This window comes from Lissotriton helveticus, chromosome 9, assembly GCF_964261635.1.
Source record: "Lissotriton helveticus chromosome 9, aLisHel1.1, whole genome shotgun sequence".
Classification (NCBI taxonomy): domain Eukaryota; kingdom Metazoa; phylum Chordata; class Amphibia; order Caudata; family Salamandridae; genus Lissotriton; species Lissotriton helveticus.
Window position 1 is genome coordinate 551240369 of NC_136070.1, and position 21800 is coordinate 551262168.

At 44.3% G+C, this 21800-nt stretch overlaps 1 protein-coding gene across 1 annotated transcript in view; it reads right to left on the reverse strand.

Annotated features, from left to right (window-relative positions):
- Positions 1-21800, reverse strand: part of LOC144781543 (solute carrier family 22 member 6-A-like) — a 623507-nt gene that overhangs the window by 502565 nt on the left and 99142 nt on the right. Inside the window, exon 3 of the mRNA XM_078660448.1 lies at positions 16576-16730. Coding sequence (XP_078516574.1) covers positions 16576-16730 — 155 coding nt within the window. The remainder of the gene's footprint in view (positions 1-16575; positions 16731-21800) is intronic.

Sequence of the window (21800 nt, forward strand, 5' to 3'; positions counted from 1 at the left end):
TGTTCTGGCCTTAGAACCCTTCCTTACCAAAATTCGACAGGATGACTCTATCTCTGGTTTCCGTTTCGCTTCTCAACAAGGCAATCTCTCGGTTTATGCGGATGACATTCTCTTTTACTGCTCTGATCCATCCTCCTCCCTACCTTCTTTCTTACATCACGTCTCTTCTTTCTCCGCTGTTTCAGGTTATCGACTTAACGTAGATAAGTGCGAAATCCTTCCTTTAAATTCTCTTTGCCAAAAACATCTTTTTGATATTTCAGGTTTCTCGTGGCAGCCGACTAAAATTAAATATTTGGGTGTTTGGTTTGCTCCTCTTTTGTCGGATACTTTGAGACTCAATTTTGAATATATCTCCAAGAAACTGGATTCTTCCATTGCTCGCTGGAACCCCCTTTTCTTGTCTTGGTGGGGTCGTCTAAACTCGATCAAAATGATGCTTTCACCTCTTTTATTATACACCATCTCCATGATCCCAATCCGTATTCCTGACAGCTATTTTAAAAAAGTAGATTCTATCTTAGTAAAATTCTTGTGGAAAGGTAAGCAACCTCGTATTGCGCTTGCTTCCTTACGGGAAAACAAGTCTCAGTCGGGGGTTCAGTCGGGGGTTCGTTTCCCCGAATTTAAAGCCTATCATCGGGCCTTTTCCCTTAAACAATCTGCTCGCACTTTCTTTTGGAAGATTTGGCATTCTCGTGGTCTTAGTTGGGTATCACAACTCCTTTCTCAAAATGTACCTCTCACTTTCTCTGACCTTCGGCCTCAATTTTCTTTGCCCGCTAGCTCCCGCTCACAATATGAAGCGCTTCTACCTGCTCTTTTGTCTTATATTACTTCTTTGCCTTCTTCCAATCCTATTCCACCTGATTGTCGTTCTATTGCCACAGTACTGGATGCCTCCCCTTCTGCATCCTTCCTTTACAACACAGCCCGTTTTTCCGATGACAGATCCAAATCCAAAATTGAGTTGGCCTGGGAATGGGATTTCTCTGTAGATTGGTCGACTGTCCTGTGGGAAAAAGTTTGGACTAAAATTCATAAAACCCCTCGAGCTGCCAATACAACAAAAACTATATATTTCGTTTATAATCGTATCCTGTTGACTCCCTCTACTATATCCTCTTTCTCACCAGACGCTTCCCCCACTTGTTGGTCATGTCCGTGCCCTAATGCAGATTTAAAACACATGCTTTTTGATTGTCCTCCCATTCTTCGCTTTTGGAGGCTGGTCTGGCTACAAATCCAGAACATATTTCAATTTCGCATCCCCTTTGCCCCTACCCACCTCTTTCTGGGATCTCTCTCCCCAGCACTTCCTCAGTCACAGAGACATTACCTCTTGCTTGATCTTTTCATAGCCATTGCCTTACATCATATCACGTCCAACTGGAAGCAAGCCACGAAGGTCTCTCTCCGTTCATGGTGGAATACAGTCTGCTTCCATCATAGATTAGACACTAATTTTGTTTCCCCTGTTTCCTTAGCAATTAAGAGAGATCTTCTCTGGCTTCTCTTAGTGACTTACCTCTCCTCATCTGCCCCTTCATTCGTTACTCATGATGTCCACTCCACTAAGGTACGCAAACCACCTTAAATTTGTTTAAAGTTAACTGCCTATTTTTTGTAACTTATTAGGCCCTACTTTGTCATTTCAGTTATTGATTTCCGATTTAACCATATTTCTTATTTTCTCATTTTATGGTACTACTTTTATCCCTCTTCCCCACGATTGTATATTTTGATGGTCTATTCTTTTTGACTGTTTTTTCTTCTCCTATGTTTGACATCTTTTGTGATTTTTTCTATTGTTCAATAAACTCAAACTTAAAAAAAAAAAAGCAAATCCTTTACTTTCCATTTGAATACCTTTTCTCGAGAACCTGTGCAAGCTGGTGTTTGCTATACAGGGTCTATGATGGTGGCCTAGTGTTCTAGGGTAGAGTACATGCTTGCATACCTCCATTGTCCGTTTGCCTTCTCTCCCTTCCTATACCAGCCATCTCCTCCTCCACAGTCCTTTTCCCATCTGCATCCCCTTGCCTTTCCTATACCTGATATCTTATGTCGCCTCATCTCACTTCCTTTATAACCTCCTCTCTTCCCTGATCAAGTAGGAATGCTTGGAATGGAGAGGAGACCTCGGAAGTGCAGTCTGTGTTTGCCTACAACAACAAGGTTGGCATTTCCTGTTCAGAGCACCCTTGCAAACCGGCATGCAGCCTTTTATTTTTTTCAAAACAACAATATAGTGCTGAACCGTATGGAACTACCAAATATCCTGCCTCAATGTTTCTTTTGAATAAAGTCTACAAAACATGTTTTAGTGTACGTTCCAGTAGTGTGAAGTCACACTTTTTTGTTTGCAGCTGTATTCAAAGTTTCTTATTATGTTACACCATATGGATGGTGGGTGTCCAACATGGTTCTGAAAGGGCTGGATGCACCCCAGAATTTCTGAACAACCACTATGTAAATGATTTTCATTTACATTTACTGTATATGAATGCATGTTGAACATACGGTGCTTGAGAACCCGAACTGGAAACGACATACATGTGTCAGTTTGATGCTTTTTGGATCTTAGAATTGTTTATGGCACTTTTCATCACTGGAATGTGTGCATCAAAGGCCCCGTTTGTCTTTGAGTGGTAAGGTGGTGATGACAGGGTGAAAGATGTTTTCAGTGGTTGCATAAACTGAGGGTGGTTATTCAAGGGGCTACTAAGTGGCAAAGTAACCACCTCTATCATCTTTATGAAGATAACCCTTCTGTTTCTTTTTTTAATCCATTCCTCAATTGAGAGTCGTACCAACCAAATTGCTTGTTTCTCTGGATGTGAACTCTGCTAATGGCCATTCTGACCAAGTACCTGAGTTGCAATAAATGTTACTTTCATGGTCACTTTTTGTGAACATGTGCAGCACCACCTCAGTATCACTCGGCACCAGTGCGGCTACACCTTAGCACCACCTCAACATCACTCAGCACCACCTCACTATTACTCAGCACAAGCATAGCAACACCCGAGCACCACATCAGCATCAGTCAGCACAGCACAACTTTAGTACGACCTGAGAACCACTGCAGCATCAGCGCAGCCCCACCTCAGCACCAGTGCATCAGTGTAACAACCACTCAGTGCCACCACATCATCACCTCAGCATTACTACAGCACTACTTCAGCACCAGACAGCATCCATCAGCACCACTTCAGCAGCACCACTCCAGCACCACCTGAGCATCACTCAGCTGCACCTCGGTGCCACCACAGCACCACCACAGCACCAGTTCATCAGTGCAGCCCTTCCTCAGCACCAACTCAGTACCACCGCAGCACCACCTCACAAACAGCATAGCGCCATTTCAGCACTAGTCAACGTTACTCAGGATCACTTCAGCAGCACCACCATAGCACCATCAAAGCATCACTCAGCAGCACCTGGGCACCATCCCAACAACACCACAGCACCAGCACAGTCGCCACCTCAGCATCACTCAGCCCCAGCGCAGCACCACCTCAGCACTAAAGGACCACCGCCTCAAGGTGGTGCAGCACCACCTCACTACCAGTGCAGCACCACCTCAACATCAGTGCACCAGCACAGCATCACTCAGCGTCACTAAAGCATAACTCAGCACCACCGCAGCACTAGTGCAGCAACTCGTCAGCATCACGCAACACTACAACAACACCACATCAGCACAGCACCATCTCAGCCCAACACCACCTCCTATCAGTGCACCACCGGACCAGCATCAACTCAGCAACAACGAAGCCCCACCACAGAATCAGCACATCATCCTCAGGAAAAGCGCAGCACCATCTCAGCACCAGTGCAGCACCACCTCAGCAGCAACTCAGCACAATGCAGCACCACTTCAGCATTAGTGCAGCATCACCTCAACACCAGCGCAGCACCAACTCAGCATCACTCACCACCACCTGAGCACCAGTACAGCACCACCTGTGCACCACCAAAGCATCACCTAGCACCACCTTAGTATCACTCAGCACCACATTTACACAAGCACACCACCTCAGTATCAGTCAGCACCAGTGCAGCACCACTTCAGCACCACTGCACTACAAAATTCTGTTACAGTTAATACAATTTAATTACTATCCACATAATTCTATATCACACCATGCCATATATTTCCACTACACAACTCCACACTACACAATTCCACGCAACACAATTCCACAACAAACAATTCCAAAACCACGCGTCTCGCTCTTGAACTTCCACCAACCCTGTCATCTCTCCACAACACACCCACTACCCCTCTTATCTCGCAATCCAACTGCCCTTCTCATCCCTCTCTCATACTCCCTATCGCCTCTCTATAATCCCTGCTCACACATGCTACCTTCCTGGACCTCCTCATGCTGTGCACTAGTCCACATCTTACCTCCCACCCGGCTGCCCCTTCCACTTATTCCTTTCTCTCGTACCAATATTCACCCCTCCCTCACGCTCTCTCACACTCTTCTTCCGCCTCTCTCACATGGTTCACTTGAGGTCCTCATTTATACCATTTATAAATGTATTTATTTATTTATACCATTTATAAAGCGCGCTGTTACCAAGCGGTGTCCTGGCGCTGAAATGATGTGATGTCTCCCCTAAGATGTCTGTTGATTTCTAAAGGCCAAAGAGCCAAGTTTTAATGTTTTTCCTGAAGGCCATCAGGTTGGTACTTTGTTTCAAGGCCAGGGGCAGTTTATTCCAGACGGTGGAGGCTCCAAAGATGAAACTACTGCCTCCCCATCGTGCTTTCCTGATCCGACAGGTCTTGACTAACACTTTATTTGCCGACCTTAGCTGTCTACTTGGCGTGTACAGTTTAAAATGTTGCTCAAGAAAGGATGGACCCAGTCCATTCACTGCCTTGTACACCATACACAATGATTTAAACATTATCCGCTTGCGTACCGGGAGCCAGTGCAATTTCCTCAGTTCCTGTGCCACCGGTGCAAACTTGGGCAGGCCAGTAATTAATCGAACAGCTGCATTTTGCAGCATCTGTTGTTTATTGAGTAGCCCTTGCTGGGCTTGCAAGAAAAGACTGTTGCAGTCATCAAGGCGGGACAGCACAAGTGCTGTCACCACTGTTTTCCTGCTACTGTCTGATAAAAAAGGGAGAACTTTCCTAATGGTTTTCATAATCCAGTGGATGGAAGATGTTAAAGCATTGACCTGTGGTTTAAAAGATAGTTGGCTGTCAATAATAACTCCCAGGTTCTTTTCTTTCGTTGCCGGAATGGGTGGGGCTCCCATATCATGGGGCCACCATTTGGGGCTCCAGAAGCTAACATCGGTACCGAAGAGAAGAACCTCAGTTTTAGAGGAGTTCAATTTAAGACAGTTGCCAGCCATCCAGGAGCTCACCGCAGACATGCAGTCCTGGAACCTAGCCGCTATTCCTTCTTCTCTCCCCGGGAGCAGGGATACCACAATTTGTGTATCATCTGCGTAAGATGTTATTTCAAATCCAAATGACCGAATCACCGGGGCGAGGGAGGAAACGTAAATATTAAATAGTGTGGGGCTTATGGAGGAGCCCTGAGGGAACCCCCCTGGGAGTTTGAAAGGTCTAGATTCAAAATCTGCCAGGGCCACCACCTGGACCCTGTCGGCTAGGAAGGACTTCAGTATGGTCAGGGCTGTCTCTTGAATTCCGCAGCCCTCTAAACGATCCACCAAAATGCTGTGATGGACTGTGTCGAAGTCCGCGGAAAGATCGAGGAGTACCAGAGCTGCCCGTCCTCCTGCATCCAGCGCCTTCCTGATCTCTTCCGTGGACTTTATCAGGGCAGTCTCGGTGCTATGGCCTTCCCTAAACCCGTGTTGGGCTATATCCAAGCACTGAGAAGATCTGAGAAAGTCACATAGCTGTGCATTCATGACCTTCTCAATAAATTTGGCTGGTAGTGGTAGCCTGGCTATGGGCCGATAGCTATTGGGGTCTGAGATGTCGAGTGTTGGTTTTTTAAGCAGTGGGGCAATCGACACTCGTTTCCATTATGTTGGATATTCTCCGATGTCAAACATCTGATTAAATAGCTCCGTCAGAATACATGATATGGGGATAGCTGCCAACTGTGCCACTGAGGCTGGGCAGGGATCTTGAGGCGAGCCTGATTTAGTTGCCTGAAGCAGATTTTTTATCTCATCCGAATTCAAAGGACGTAACCCAGAGAGTTTTGCCGCGTGTGGATTATCCAAAGTGGTCCTGTGTGTCCCTTCAAGGAAAGACAACCCCACTTGATGTTCCAATGCTGAGAAAATCAGTTCCACTTTGTTTAAAAAGAACTTGGCGAGGGTCTCACAAAGTTCCAAACTTGGGGGAATAATAACTGACTTAGGGGTAACCAGACTGGCAACTGTGTCAAAGAGTTCTCTAGTGGAGTTTTTGGCTCCCTCAATCCGATCAGAAAAGTACGTACTTTTAGCCTTCCTGATCATTTCTTTATAGATCCTTTGACTGGCTTTAAGTTTAATTGTATATGCCTGCAGGTAGTCTGAGCGCCAAACACGCTCTAGTTTTTTGCAGATCACCTTATGGTCTCGTAACTCCTGGGTAAACCAGGGAGCAGATGGTACTGTACGAGTAGGGCGACAGAGTTTGGGCTGAGCTAAAATAGTACATACTCGGTCTATCCAGTCTGTGTACTTTTCAGCAGCTTCATTTACATCTGTAGGTAGTGTAAATATAGAAGATGTGAGCCGATCTTCCAGCGCCCTTCCATCAAGCTCTTTCCAAGGTCTATACAGCTTGGCAGACTTCCTATCCTGCCTGGCCCTGACCAACTGGGGCATTTGAATGTTAAAAAGCACCAATGAGTGATCTGACCAGGCCATGGACTCTGTATGGATAAAATGTAAGTCCGAATTGTTTGTAAAAATGCCATCTAAAGTATGTCCTATTGTATGTGTGGCTCCCCTTACCACCTGAGTCAGTCCTGCCGCCTGCATTACTTCGGCCAGAGCTAAAGTGTCCGGGTCTGAGCCTCCTTCTAAATGAAAATTAAAAAATCCTAGAGCGGTAAAGGACTTGGTGCATAGGGCTTCCTCCAACAAAGTACCCACCGTATCGAGGAACTGAGACCTCGATCCGGGTGGTCTATATATAAGGCAGCCCTTAAAGGTATAATGATTTGATATAGAAAGCTTAAATCCCAGTGCCTCATAAGTCTGTGAGGACGCCACCTGAAAGGATCCCTGGATAGAGGCATGATAGATAATAGCAAGCCCACCCCCTCTTTTACCGGTTCTGTCCAGAAGACGGCTATGATAGGCTGCCGGCGTTGCAATGACTAGATCCGGTCCCGATGCCGCATCTGTCCAGATCTCCATAATAAATGCAATTTTGGCATTTTTATCCTGAATCAATTCTGCGCATTCTGTACTATGTTTAACCAAGGACCTAGCATTGATAAGTATACAGTTGATTGTATTCTCCTCCCTATCCTCCCTGAAATAGTGGGACCTGATGAGTCTCTTAATAGGAGTACATAAAATGGCAGGTGGGCGAGAGAAGCATGCTGGGCACACAATAGGTCCAGTCAGCATCTTCTTGTCTGGCATTATACAAGTGCAGTCATCCTCCATCCTTCCCCTTAGACTCAACAGCAGCTCACGATTATAAACTCTCTTGGACTGATGGTTTGGGGAAAAATGACCAGGGGTCCTGGCGCGTGGCTCTGTACTGGCGCGGACGGGCGCAGACGGGCTTGCCTTTGGCGGGCCTTCCGCGATCCGCCGGCGCACCCGCTGCGCCCGCCCGCTGCACGGTCGGGTGGTTGAGGTCATTTTATAGGAGGGGAGGGAGGGTGGGAGACAGCCAGCAGCTAGAACGCTGTCCTTGGCGTCCACCCAAGATGGCGTCCACCCCTGTCTCCTACCGCCTGAGCACGTAGTCTGCTACGCGAGGAGCGGGATTCGAGATGGGGCAGAATTAGTATCAGAAACAAGTAAGTTTAAAATGTAAAAGTGAGCAAATAACATTAAAACAGAAGCGTAGCGTTTTTAAAAAACAAGAGCAGTATTCTCGAGCCTATCCCCCGGCTTCTGCCTCAGGGGAGATATCACAATGAATCTAAGCGCCGCTGAGGAGCGCGACTTAAGTAGCCAGGAGGGGGGAGACAGCCAGCAGCTAGAACGCTGTCGTTGGCGTCCACCCAAGATGGCGTCCACCCCTGTCTCCTACCGCGTGAGCACGTAGTCTGATACGCGAGGAGCGGGATTCGAGATGGGGCAGAATTGATATCAGCAGCAAGTAAGTTTTAAATTTAAAAGTGAGCAAATAACATTAAAACAGAAGCGTAGCATTTTTAAAAAACAAGAGCAGTACTCTCGAGCCTATCTCCCGGCTTCCGCCTCAGGGGAGATATCACAATGAATCTCCTTGAGCACAATATCTTTCCCGTGCCTTTTCAAGGTTTCAGTCCCTCAAACCCACACTCTCCTCCTCTCTTTTGGATATCTTCTGCATACACAGATGCTTCCGCTTTATGCATCTATGGCCTGCTGTCCACTTCTTTCTCTCTTTCTTAAACACTCTTTCTGCTCCTCTGTCTGGCGTATGTTCACCACTTCCTACTCAAACTACCTGTCCCTCTCTATCTTCTTTTCTATCTATTCGCTACAGCTCTCATCCCTATCTATTCCCCATGCCACATAATTCCATTACACAAATACACTACACACCACACAATCGACGCCACACAATTCCACAACTAAGAATTTCAATCCAACCCACATAATTCCACTCCACATCACATACATTGATAACGCTCCAAACAAAAACACATGGGTAAAAGTCATTACCACTTACAACGCTAATAACTCTAACTCTCTCAAAGGCAAGACGTATTGCATTGCAAATGCTTTTTTTGTCTGCATTTCCACATACCCGGCAGGAAGCGGGAAACAACAAATACAATTGGCTGTGCTGTGCTAATTCTTAGGATCCTAGCTGCTGTCCTAAAATCCCTAGTCCCCATGCTATGGCATAACAGCAATATCCACTTCCTCCTATAAGCATTATAAAGAGGACAGAAGAAGACATCATGCTTAATGCATTTCTTTGCCTTAGAGCACAGGGGACAAGACATGTCAAACTCAGTGTAGGCATATTACCATTTGGCAGTAACTGTGTGAAGCAGCAAAATCCCAATCCAAAATTTTATGTACAGGGATTTTGCGAGTGACGGCTCATTCCCATCCGTGTACTCTTCTAATGAGTAGATATCTTTAAACTCAAGAAATGCTAATGTCAGAAAGCCCGCCCTCCTATTCCTGATGATGCCACCATCCACATGCCTCCAAAATGCCACTTTCGGAACAGACTTTGGCACTCTGCAAGCAGTATCCAGATTTATCCAGAGATTCTCACAACCGATCTCAATCAAACAACTTTTAATGCATCAGAACCATGGCACTCTAGCAGCCTAGGAGCTTTAAGGCTTCTTCATGGAGAGGTGTGGTGCAGCGACCAGTACAGCTGACTTTGGAGCACAGGATTCAAGGTTCAATACCCGGCTCCAGCAACAGCTCAGCTCAGCACCATGTGACTGGGCAATAGCTCACTTAATTTCCACGATGGCCCCCAGCTCCTTGAGACCCGTAAGGGTGAGTAGTTTGCGCTTTACAAATACGGATTTACATTTTTTATCTGATAAGACACTAAATCCACTGATGCCCAGACCACAGTAGGTCTGTCTATGGTGTCTATTGACGAGGGGTCTGTGGCCTAATTCTATCCAGAGTGGAAGAAGTGAGGAACTAATCGGAAGTTTGGAATATCAGACAAGAAATAGAGCCATGTTGGGCCCTCAATATACTTCGTGTATAGTGTTCTAGCCTACGTCTACACTTCTGTATCTGGGGTGACCAACCATGCTGCTCCCAGAGCGTGTACCCTAAGTATTTAAATGTGCATTCCCTCTTCAATGGAGCACCATTAAGAGCTGGGTGTGGATGAGTCATGAGACAAAGATTCAATACCATGTACTTAGTTTTAGCAAGACTGATCTCCAGCCCTCTCTGAAGAAAACTCCTAACTGGTCTAAAAGGTTTTGAATACCCACAGGTTATTTGGAGACCAGTAAGGTGTTGTCTGCAAACAGGAGCACTGGGACCCTCCTAATTGCTAGGATCGGCGTGTCATGCTTTTACAACTCTAACTGGCCACACCAAGTAATGTAATATGTATAAAAACCGAGTCGGGGCTAAGACACACCCATTGCCTTACTCCCTGAGTTACTGGAATGGGTGATGTTAGCTCACCAAGGGAGATACATCTGACCTGTGCATGGGTATTCAAGTGGAGCTTACTGATAACATCTACAACTTATTTAGGGACTCCATGATCCAGCAGGACCTCCCTTGGGACATGGTTGAAGGCCAACCAAAGATCAACAAACACTACATATAGACGTCCGCCGCTTATTGTTACATATTTCCACTATAATAGCTGCAAGTGAAAAACGTGGTCAGTGGTACTTGTCCTGGCCCTGAACCCAGCTTGAAAAGGTGTTAGCAAGCTCACATCCTTGATCCACTCATGCAGCGTGTCTAACATGATCCGACTGAAAAGCTTCTGGATGCTGTCGATAAGGCTAAGTGGCAGGTAGTTGGAAGGAAGGGACCTCAGAACCTTCTGTAAAACCAGGATAATCTCAGCCCCTGCCTACGTATGTGGCATTTGTAGCCCACCCATGATGCTGTAAAAATATAAGGCAAAATAGGGGCTCCATATAGCCTTGAGTTTCCCCCAATTCACATTTGTGGAGGTCCCCCACCCCGTGTCACCTGCATAAAGACTGGAAAAGTGATTAGCCCTTGCAGCAGCTGTGATATTACTAGACACTGGAGCAGTGGATTCCAAGACCCCGCCCACCATTTGCCATAAAGAACAATGAACTTTTCAATTGACCACTGACAGAAGAGCTTCTCATTTATCCATTTCATGCTCACGTTTTTGCCCTTGATATAGTAGCTTTGAATGAGACCCTGGCTTCCTGCGTTAAGGCTCTGGATCTGCCTAGATCTGCCTGCTCTAGATCTAGAGCGACCGATGATTCCACGGGTTCAACAACTCCTTCAATACATATGTTTTTTAACATATCCCGTAAATCCTCTCTAATGCTAAAGGGCACATTCCTCAACTCGTGCTTAAAAGGCACCACCCTTTCCTGCACGCAAATCATATGTTTATACCCTGTGATTTTATCTAGATTGCCATTAAAAACTCTTTTAAACTTTCCGGTCCACACATTACTACTTGCTGAATCCACATGGGAATTTATTTGCTAATCCTAACTCACCAATGAGACTTGAATTTTCCTCCTAGATCTCAATGTCATACCAAATAAACCTTGGTGGTACCCTCCAAATATATTTAACCCTTTCCTGGCCACATAAACGTTGCCAAAAATGTTTTTACCATTAAATTGCAATGAACTTTTAAAAATATCCTACCAAATACATTTTTCTTTCACGTATGACACAGGACACCTCTCAGGTGGCATCAACTCTTTCTTTGACCATTTGCCATTAAATAATTCTTCAGTAATGATTCCCATTTTGGCACCCAAATTCTGAATTTTCTCATCCACACAGATTTCAATATAGGGATCAACACACTCATCTCCATCACTAATGACCAAAACCAGATATTTTGTCCGCCCCATAACTTCTAGTACTTCTTCATCATTTTCATCTTCACCAAGAACATTCACTCTATACTTCTGCTCTGGCATACTTTGGCGAAATGCCCCACTTTTCCACAACTTACACATGTCACATTTTTTGCTTGAAAAAGCCGACCCATGGGTGCGTGGGACAGGAACCCACATCTAAAGCAAATATGTTTTGTTCAAAGAAATAGATTTTTGTCCCCTTTAGTCGTATTATGCTTCTTCCTCTGGGACTCAAAACTAAAAGTGTACTAAACTTTTGAAATATTTTCTGACATTGCATGAACCCCAACATTCTCTTTTTTACTAGTTCTTTTGACATGTTGTGTGAGATCTCAATGCTTTTAATTATGTCGATAGACTCTGTGAGTGATGGATTCTTCAGGGAAAGTAACTTTTCCTGAACTTTTGTGTCGCAACATCTCACCACAATTTGATCTCTGATCAACTGGGTGATGATGAACTCTTCAAACTCACAGACAGCAGCCGAAATGTGCAAAACGGCAGCATAGGATTCAATCACCTCATCCTGGTGCTGCTCACCAGTACAAAATACGTGTCTGTTGACAATCAAACTCGGTTCAACATCAAATTGTTTTTCCAACTTTTCTACTGCTTCCTGATACTCATGGAGTTAATTTTCTTCATCAGAAGCCTCATGTATTGGTGGTAAATATTTATATGGCGATACAAAAGGGGATGATGGACGGAGCGTTTGAGCAAATCAAACACTCACCCCCAGTCAACTGATCTGGGTTTAATCCATCACCATTCTTTAGCCCACTCAGCCACCCCATTTCAGACATGGCTATATGCAAATCAGTCTGACCCTGTGCCTCATGGGAACAGTCCAGCCCGAACTGCCAAGCCATGTCTTCCATGGACCGGAAACAAGCATCCTGGGACCGGTTTCGGATTCATAATCCTCATCAGCCCGGCTATCTTGAATCCAGTGGCCAAGTGAGCAAGGGACTCACGTCTGAGCATACCCTGCCACACTTAGGGCGAACAAAGCGATACAAAAGGGGATGATGGACGGAGCGTTTGAGCAAATCAAACACTCACCCCCAGTCAGCTGATCTGGGTTTAATCCATCACCATTCTTTAGCCCACTCAGCCACCCCATTTCAGACATGGCTATATGCAAATCAGTCTGACCCTGTGCCTCATGGGAACAGTCCAGCCCGAACTGCCAAGCCATGTCTTCCATGGACCGGAAACAAGCATCCTGGGACCGGTTTCGGATTCATAATCCTCATCAGCCAGGCTATCTTGAATCCAGTGGCCAAGTGAGCAAGGGACTCACGTCTGAGCATACCCTGCCACACTTAGGGCGAACAAAGCGATACAAAAGGGGATGATGGACTGAGCGTTTGAGCAAATCAAACACTCACCCCCAGTCAACTGATCTGGGTTTAATCCATCATCATTCTTTAGCCCACTCAGCCACCCCATTCAGACATGGCTATATGCAAATCAGTCTGACCCTGTGCCTCATGGGAACAGTCCAGCCCGAACTGCCAAGCCATGTCTTCCATGGACCGGAAACAAGCATCCTGGGACCGGTGTCGGATTCATAATCCTCATCAGCCAGGCTATCTTGAATCCAGTGGCCAAGTGAGCAAGGGACTCACGTCTGAGCATACCCTGCCACACTTAGGGCGAACAAAGCGATACAAAAGGGAATGATGGACGGAGTGTTTGAGCAAATCAAACACTCACCCCCAGTCAATTGATCTGGGTTTAATCCATCACCATTCTTTAGCCCACTCAGCCACCCCATTTCAGACATGGCTATATGCAAATCAGTCTGACCCTGTGCCTCATGGGAACAGTCCAGCCCGAACTGCCAAGCCATGTCTTCCATGGACCGGAAACAAGCATCCTGGGACCGGTTTCGGATTCATAATCCTCATCAGCCAGGCTATCTTGAATCCAGTGGCCAAGTGATTCAAGCAAGCCGGGCTGAAGACGGCTGTAATGCCAGAAACCGGTCCTCGGAAGCTTGTTTCCGGTCCAGGGAAGGCATGGCTTGGCAGTTCGGGCTGGACTGTTCCCATGAGGCACAGGGTAAGACTGATTTGCATATAGCCATGTCTGAACTGGGGTGGCAGAGTGGGCTAAAGAACGGTGATGGATCAAACCCAGATCTTTTGACTGGGTGTGAGTGTTTGATTGGTTCAGATGCTCTGTCCATCACCACCCCCTTTTGTACCGCTTTTGGCCGCCATTAGTGTGGCAGGGTATGCTCGGACGTGAGTCCCTTGCTCACTTTGCCACTGGATTCAAGCAAGCCGGGCTGAAGACGGCTGTAATGCCAGAAACCGGTCCTCGGAAGCTTGTTTCCTTTCCAGGCAAGGCATGGCTTGGCAGTTCGGGCTGGACTGTTCCCATGAGGCACATGGTCAGACTGATTTGCATATAGCCATGTCTGAACTGGGGTGGCAGAGTGGGCTAAAGAACGGTGATGGATCAAACCCAGATCTTTTGACTGGGTGTGAGTGTTTGATTGGTTCAGATGCTCTGTCTATCACCACCCCCTTTTGTACCGCTTTTGGCCGCCATAAGTGTGGCAGGGTATGCTCAGACGTGAGTCCCTTGCTCACTTTGACACTGGATTCAAGCAAGCCGGGCTGAGGACGGCTGTAATGCCAGAAACCGGTCCTCGGAAGCTTGTTTCCGGTCCAGGGAAGGCATGGCTTGGCAGTTCGGGCTGGACTGTTCCCATGAGGCACAGGGTCAGACTGATTTGCATATAGCCATGTCTGAACTGGGGTGGCAGAGCGGGCTAAAGAACGGTGATGGATCAAACCCAGATCTTTTGACTGGGTGTGAGTGTTTGATTGGTTCAGATGCTCTGTCCATCACCACCCCCTTTGGTAAATATTTATATGCCTTCTGATCTTTAAAACCTAAAGTATGTTCAAGTAAAAATCGTTTCCTCTCTGGATGGTCCCTATTACCCCCAAAGGTACACATATACTTTGTGAATGCTCCAAACCAGTTCTTCCAATTTATTGGAGGATCACCTAGCGTTTGCAGAAACGGTGGTGGTGCATTTACACTCTGCATCGTTGATGACCGTTGTTGCACAGACACCTCAAAATACCAACAAATTCAGTAGGTTTTCCTAAAAGCGTGTAAATCAAATGGCCTTAAAATATCCATCAAAAGAGTTTACAGACTATGGTGGGGCTGATTACGATTAGGGGGCACCACACTATGCCTCAGCAGCCTTGCCACTATATGTCTTTGGGTTTTTTGGTCAGTCATCTGTATAATTTGGGCCCTATGTGACCTCTAAAATTCCAATGATATGTCAAATTGCACATTAAAAGCAGGGTGGCTGCGTTGATTTTAAAAAGTTGTGTATATCGTCCTGCCTTTTTTTCGGGGACACCAAAGACCCTTACTTTTTCCCTTCTACTATGGTCTTCTAAATCAGCTATTTTCCACTAAAGATTCCAAACTTCAATGCCCCAATGAGATGTGGCATTTCCTCATGTTCTAATGTATCTACTCTCCTCTCTGCTGATGCTTGTTTGACAATTATAACCAAGAGTTTAATTGTTTTTGGTTGGGTATGAGGGAGTCAAAAGTAGCTATTGCTTCGTCAGGCTCTTCTTGAAAAGAGAAGTCGCCTATAGGATTTTCAACCTGACATGCACACTGAATATGCTCTGTATGTTTTAGTTGTGACTATCAGGGATACGTCTGGGCCCTTTAGGACTCAGTGTAGTGACCTTTTGAAACTGAGTACAGCAGCATCTTAACTTGAAATGTATGCATGTATTAGTATTTAAATAGTGCAAACCTAGCTAAGAAGCACTTTACATTGCATGGGAAGGGAGACAATCTCCAACCTCATTGACATCAAGCGCGGATTACACAAATACATTTTACACTTTTTAAGCATGCTGAAATTAAGTAATTTGCCCAGAAGCACAAGATGTTGAGCCAAGCACCAGACTGGGATTTGAACCTTGGACCCTAAGCTCGAAGGGCAGCAACTCAAGTCACTAGTCCATGTCTTCAAAATAATGAAAATTTCAATTTACAAAATAATGATTAACTGACGTGGGTTCTCCTATGTTCATTTACTTTCATTATTTTACTCTGTTTTAATAGCATGGAGGTTGAATTCATGTTTGTTCATATAGCACAGTTTATTAAATCAGCAATCTCAAGTGTTGCAGTTGTTTATTGTGGGTAGCAGAGGGTGCTCGTAGCCAAACGATTATGGAGCCTATTTCCAGTATTGTTGTTTCACCAGATGACTAGACTTTCCAAACATTGCACCATCTACCAGTAAATTGCTCTTCATATTTTTTATGCTTGCCCAATCCAAGATGGCCATTGGTGCCTTATTACTTACCGGTACAGCTTCCATTTCCCTTTATTCCCCCATGGGGCCAATTTATGTTGGTATCAGTAACACACCATTGTATTGTATCACCGATAAATATATATGAGAACCACTTCTTAGAAGAAGAAATAACCTTGGACATATGGTCAATAAATCAGCTGACACAACAAATACATTTTTATAAACAATATTTAGGACAAGATATTTCTAGCATAGGCCTTTTTTGCTAACTATATTGTGACATATAATCTAATGAACTACCCTTCATCTATGTAGCAAAGTTGGCCCAGTGAAGCATGATTTGGTCTCTTTCCTCAATGGCATAAAACATGGATACATCAAAGTTTGAAAAACAAAACCTGTCTAGCATAGGAGCTCTCGTGTAGACCTACAAACTGTGTTTCTTTTTCTCTATTGGTGCCTTGTGATGGTATGTGTGCTGTTCTTTAAATTTAGTGGTTTGTTACTAATTCACAAAGATAAAACATATCAACTTACTCAGAGCCATTGTATCCATATTAATCCCTGCAATGGCCATGCCAGTGAGGAAGCGGAAGATGCAGTAGGCGATGAAGTTTGGTGAGTAGGCAGCACAGGAACCGGTAACAGCTAACTGCAGGTAACACCAGATCAAACTGACTTTTCTCCCACACCTAATTGACAGTAAAAGACCAAAGATATTATTCAACTGTAATTCATGCTACCAGTCTGTTAGCCACCCATAAATATATGAAAGGTATAAAGGCTGAGCAACCACATCTATGGGTTGGCTACATTTCTATTCTACTTATGCCAGATAGAGTGTGATCTGTTCTTCAGAAAAGTAGTGACCAATCACTGAAGACATTCTCCCTTCTCCACCCCCACCCAAAGGCATCTACTTCAGCAATCATCCAATTTATTGTGCATCCTTCAATATCATATCTATTTCAGAAAAGTGGTATGCTTGTATTAATGAGTTAACTAAATGAATTACAGTGTGCCCAAGAAGCATCCCATTTGGTTAGGAAAATAGTCAGTGAAAGCTATAATTTTGGTGAATATTTTTTCGGGATATGTTGCAAAACAGATGGGCAGATAATCCCTCAGTGGTTCATGATTCATTGTGAGATACAGCTAGGGCTGGACTGGCCATAATGGACACAGGAAAAGATAGGCCAAGGAGCACTGGGCTGCTTTTCCATTCCATTGAAAGTTTGCTTAATTTTTCATTGTTAGGTGTATAGGTTCCATCTTTTCTTACTAACCTTTTAAAAACTAAGTGTAAAATTTGCATTACATCAGGAAACGTATCACTTCTCGCTTATTTGCTGGTGCTGGTGAATTGACTATGCAGAAACTAGCCCTGGTATTGCGGAACTCTGTTCTACCTTATTAAATTCCTAAGGTACTGCACCTTGGGTTTCATAAACCCAGATGTTGCCTTTTTAAATATTAGCCCACTGGGTTCCACTGTGTGACACCTTGCATAATGTTTCTATATGACCTTCCTCCATTTCACTATATATTAGAATATCTTACTGGATAGAGCACAGTTATGTCATTCCTGAAAGCATCTCATTCATTATATAGAGTAAAACTGCTGCTAAACAAAGTCCGAAGGTATCCAGCAGACCTGAAATGACCCTTCTGGCATGATGAAACAGTGGACTCTTTTAATTCTTTTCAGAAACGACTTGGTGGCAAGCTGCCTAAAATATACGTTGTTGTGAAGATACATGGCATAGCAACACTTTCTTATAATAGGGATAACAGGTAACAATCTACATTTACTTGACAATTGAGTTGCTGTAAATCGATACATAAGCTTGTGTTGGAACTCTTTATGCAATCGAAGCTAGATGTGAAAACTTAAGGTCATCGCCGTGGGTTTATTATTAGTTCAGTTGACGTACTGACAAATTGTTGCTATGCACTCTATGTAAACAACCAAACAGTTAAAATAGGCTAATCACATTAGACTGCCAAGACCACTGCGACTGAGGGTCGCCGAAGCCAGCTGAGGTCAGAATCCTCAAGCCCCCAATCTGCATTGTTTTATGAGGGGCAGGCGGCGCACCGTGGTCTCGACTTTCAGCCTTTTGCTGGCCCGCCGATAAGTGGCTATTTACCTGTGGCCCTAGCAGTTTGCGTTTGTTGTGGTGGCTGATGAAACTGATGACGTGCTGAGAGAGTTTATACAATTGAAAGTGGCACAACTATTGTTCGGCTTGAAAGCTAAAAGGGGGTTACCGGTTTCTTGAGTGGTCATCTTCATGCAAGCAGCCTGAGAGCCTATTAATCGGCTTTTCAGATAACACTCTGTTAGTAAGATAGTGTAGCCACACTTTGAAATTCATTGGCTGTAAAGAAATCCTCAACACTTAACGTGGTGTACGGAGCATGCACTATACAAGAAGTATGCAAGAAATAGGATGAATAAGGGGTAAACTAGGAGTGGGAGCATTAAGTTAGTTGCTACAGTGGGTAATTTAAGCTCGACCACATTAATGGTATATAGTTACATGATCAATGGATAAGCAATGAAAGATATGCTAAGGACGCGAAGGGAAAGGATTGGAAAAAGAAAGTGACAATAGAAGGGAGATAAAGAATCGTGAGATATCTGTCAATAAAAATTCAAAAAATGAATCCCTTATGTACAAGAGAAAAAAATGAAGTTTGAAAAGGTGCAAGGTAGCCTAATTATAAACCAGTACTGGATGTTTACACTACCAGACACATTGCTCCCTCAAAGTAGCAATGGACATCTTAACCTGAGTGGTAAAAAGTCTTGAGTCCATAGACATAATGAATTCATTAGGGCCTCATTACGATGTGGGTCGGAGTTCCCTTCGACAGATACCGTCTTGGTGTGTGAACAGCCCGACCATAGGTAATAACACCAATTTAGGATGCACATGGTGCGTTCACAAACTCCCATTTCCCTATGGGAGCTTGTACGGCGGGCGTCAACTGCCTGCAGCATAAGCACTCATAGAGAAATGGGAGATTGTGTAAATCCCTGAACCGTATGGCAGGCGACTCATGGTGCCTGCCACACGGTGCAGGGATTTTCATGGGGCCCACAACCGGAGGGAAGGGCCATGGGGGAAGGGGGCCCTGCTAGGGGCCCCCAAAGTTGCTTTCCAACAGCCTTTCCATGCCAGAAAGGCCAACATGGAAAGGATGTCGGAAACCGACATCATAATCCCGACGGCAGAAATGCCATCCTTAAGGGATTTTGAGAGTTTTCCAACTGGCTGACGGCATCCTCGAGCATGTCAAAAACACGTTGGTTTCCCCAGACAGTTTACACTCCGACTACCGACATTGTAATTCGGCGGTCAGACTGTAAACATCCATGTCATTCTGAAAGCCTCCAACCAGCGGTCGGAGGCCTTCGAACCGATAGAAATAAGGCCCAAAGTGTCCTAAAACCAAAACTCCTACTAAAAATAATAGATGTAGGGAAAATTCTATCATGGACTACATGAAACCAATAACTGAAATAAAATACAAAAGTCATGAAGCAACGAATTTTGGAATCAAATCAAATTTTAACATTAGATAAGGATAACAAAAAGCTTCAAAGTGATGAAGACTAAGCACCAGTATGTTGGAAAAAAGAGACATTGGCGTCTATAATCCCACAGTAAATGAACCCTCATGTTAAAGAGACAGAAAAAACAAAGGATTAAAAATCAGCAACATAATAAGAATGGCAGAGTCAGACACCACTCTGGGGAAACAATCACAATGAACAGTTCAGGTGGAATTACATTCCCATATCAATTTGCAATTGTTGCTCCCAGAAACGTATCCAATCCACCAAGAGTATTGAAAGCACATCAGGAGCACAGCAAATGAAGTTAATAATGTAATAAATGTAAATTTAGTAAATACCTTTGGGGGATAAATTCATAATCAGCTACAGTGTATACACTACTGCAGGGAAGACTTCAAGGAAATTGCTGCAAGTTCTAAATGGAATGTTTTAACTTCAACATAGCGAGAAATCAATCCATTCTGGATATATTTCATTGTGAGCAGACCTAATGGAACAGATGGACATGCCACTATGTTCAATGATATCAGGGAAACTTGAATTCTGTGAAGTAAAAAACACTTCTAGCCCCAAACTAAACACGAATTGATTTCTCAAATGAAAATGGTATTTTTTTGAGGAATGTAAGAAGTCATCCAGGGAGGGCTCTATTATAGGCAAAAACCTAATTAGGCAAATAGGAGTTGAGCTAGCATTAAGATGTTCAATCTTGGGGACTGCCTGACCCCAAGATGACTGCCACAGTGTTCACTATCACATCGTGCTACTCCTCTGAGAAAAAACGCACTTCGTCCAGACCTACAACACATCCCCCATCCAGCCTACCCCTCAGTATACCAAATCTGTGAACCTGCCTCCGACCATGGAGACCTTTGGCTGATTCCCGGTGCAGCTACTCGATAGCTATAGAGGAGATGGGCTGTGGGATAACCCTTCGGCCGTTACCTACCCAGCCGGACATTGGGCAGACCTTACTTTGTCTCTCTGTCATACTCTCCCTCGTACCCTTTTACTTCACCCACTTTCTCCTTTATACTCCATCTATCCCTCCTCTTTGCTCTCAAATTGTTTTCTCATTGAGACCTAGCCGCCTGACTGACGCCCGGTGGAGCTACCTGATAGCTATAGAGTAGATGGGCTCTGGACTTCCCCCTCAGCCATCACCTACCCAGCCAGTCTTTGGGCAGACTCTCCTTCGCCTCTCCCTCCATCCTAACTCCATCCTTTCTCCCTCCTACATCTTACCCCACCTCCTTACCCTTCTAAGCTCCATTTGTTACATCTTCCGACGCTCTTGAAATGTTCTCTTGTAACTGATGCAACTTGTAATTGGTGTAATTTTGTAATTTTGTGGAACCTTATGTAAAGCGCCCTGATACCTCCGGGTCTAGCCAGCGCTATATAAAACTCAAATAAAATAAAATAAAAAGAATTTTAAAAAAAACATCCTGAACCTACTGGAAGAGGTGATGAAAATTTCAGAATAAAACATTGACATTGCTTTAGCTATATTGCATCATCTAAAATATTTGGAAAACCTAAAGGCATAAAAATGGCTGAAGGAAATCACAACAAAGTTGGTAAGGGATGTCAACCACAAGCTCTATTTAATCAGTCGGGCAGTAATAGATTAGACAAAATGGTTAAAACAGAGGGCACAGATAGCCTGGATAGAATTATCAGTCCAAGGAGCTCTTGTGATCAATATTACACACAGACCAATAACTATTTAAAAAAAAAAACAAGAATGAGAGGACGTATAAGGTCGACCATCTAGTTAACAAAAGACACAATATAAAAGTGTTTGAGAATAAAAAGGATTGGATTCAGGAAATTAAGGATGGTTTTATTGCTCTTTCACAGTAAAAGACACAACTGTAGGGGGCTCATAAACTAAAGAGAAGGATGATGAAGAAAATGAGAAGAAAAAGGCACAGATGACTCCAACTAGACAGCATCTCTACTTGCTCTATAGATGGCCAGAGCATATAAAAACTACAATACTTCAATGAATGCATTAATCTCAGTAAGTCGTGTAGAAGAGAAGAACTCCTGAATATATTTCAAAGGAGGATGTAGCAAAATAATATTATTCAATGTCTCACACAGAGGTAATAGAAACAGGCATAGATAGGACAGAAGAAATTCAAATAGTAACTCAGTAACCTTAAGGGTC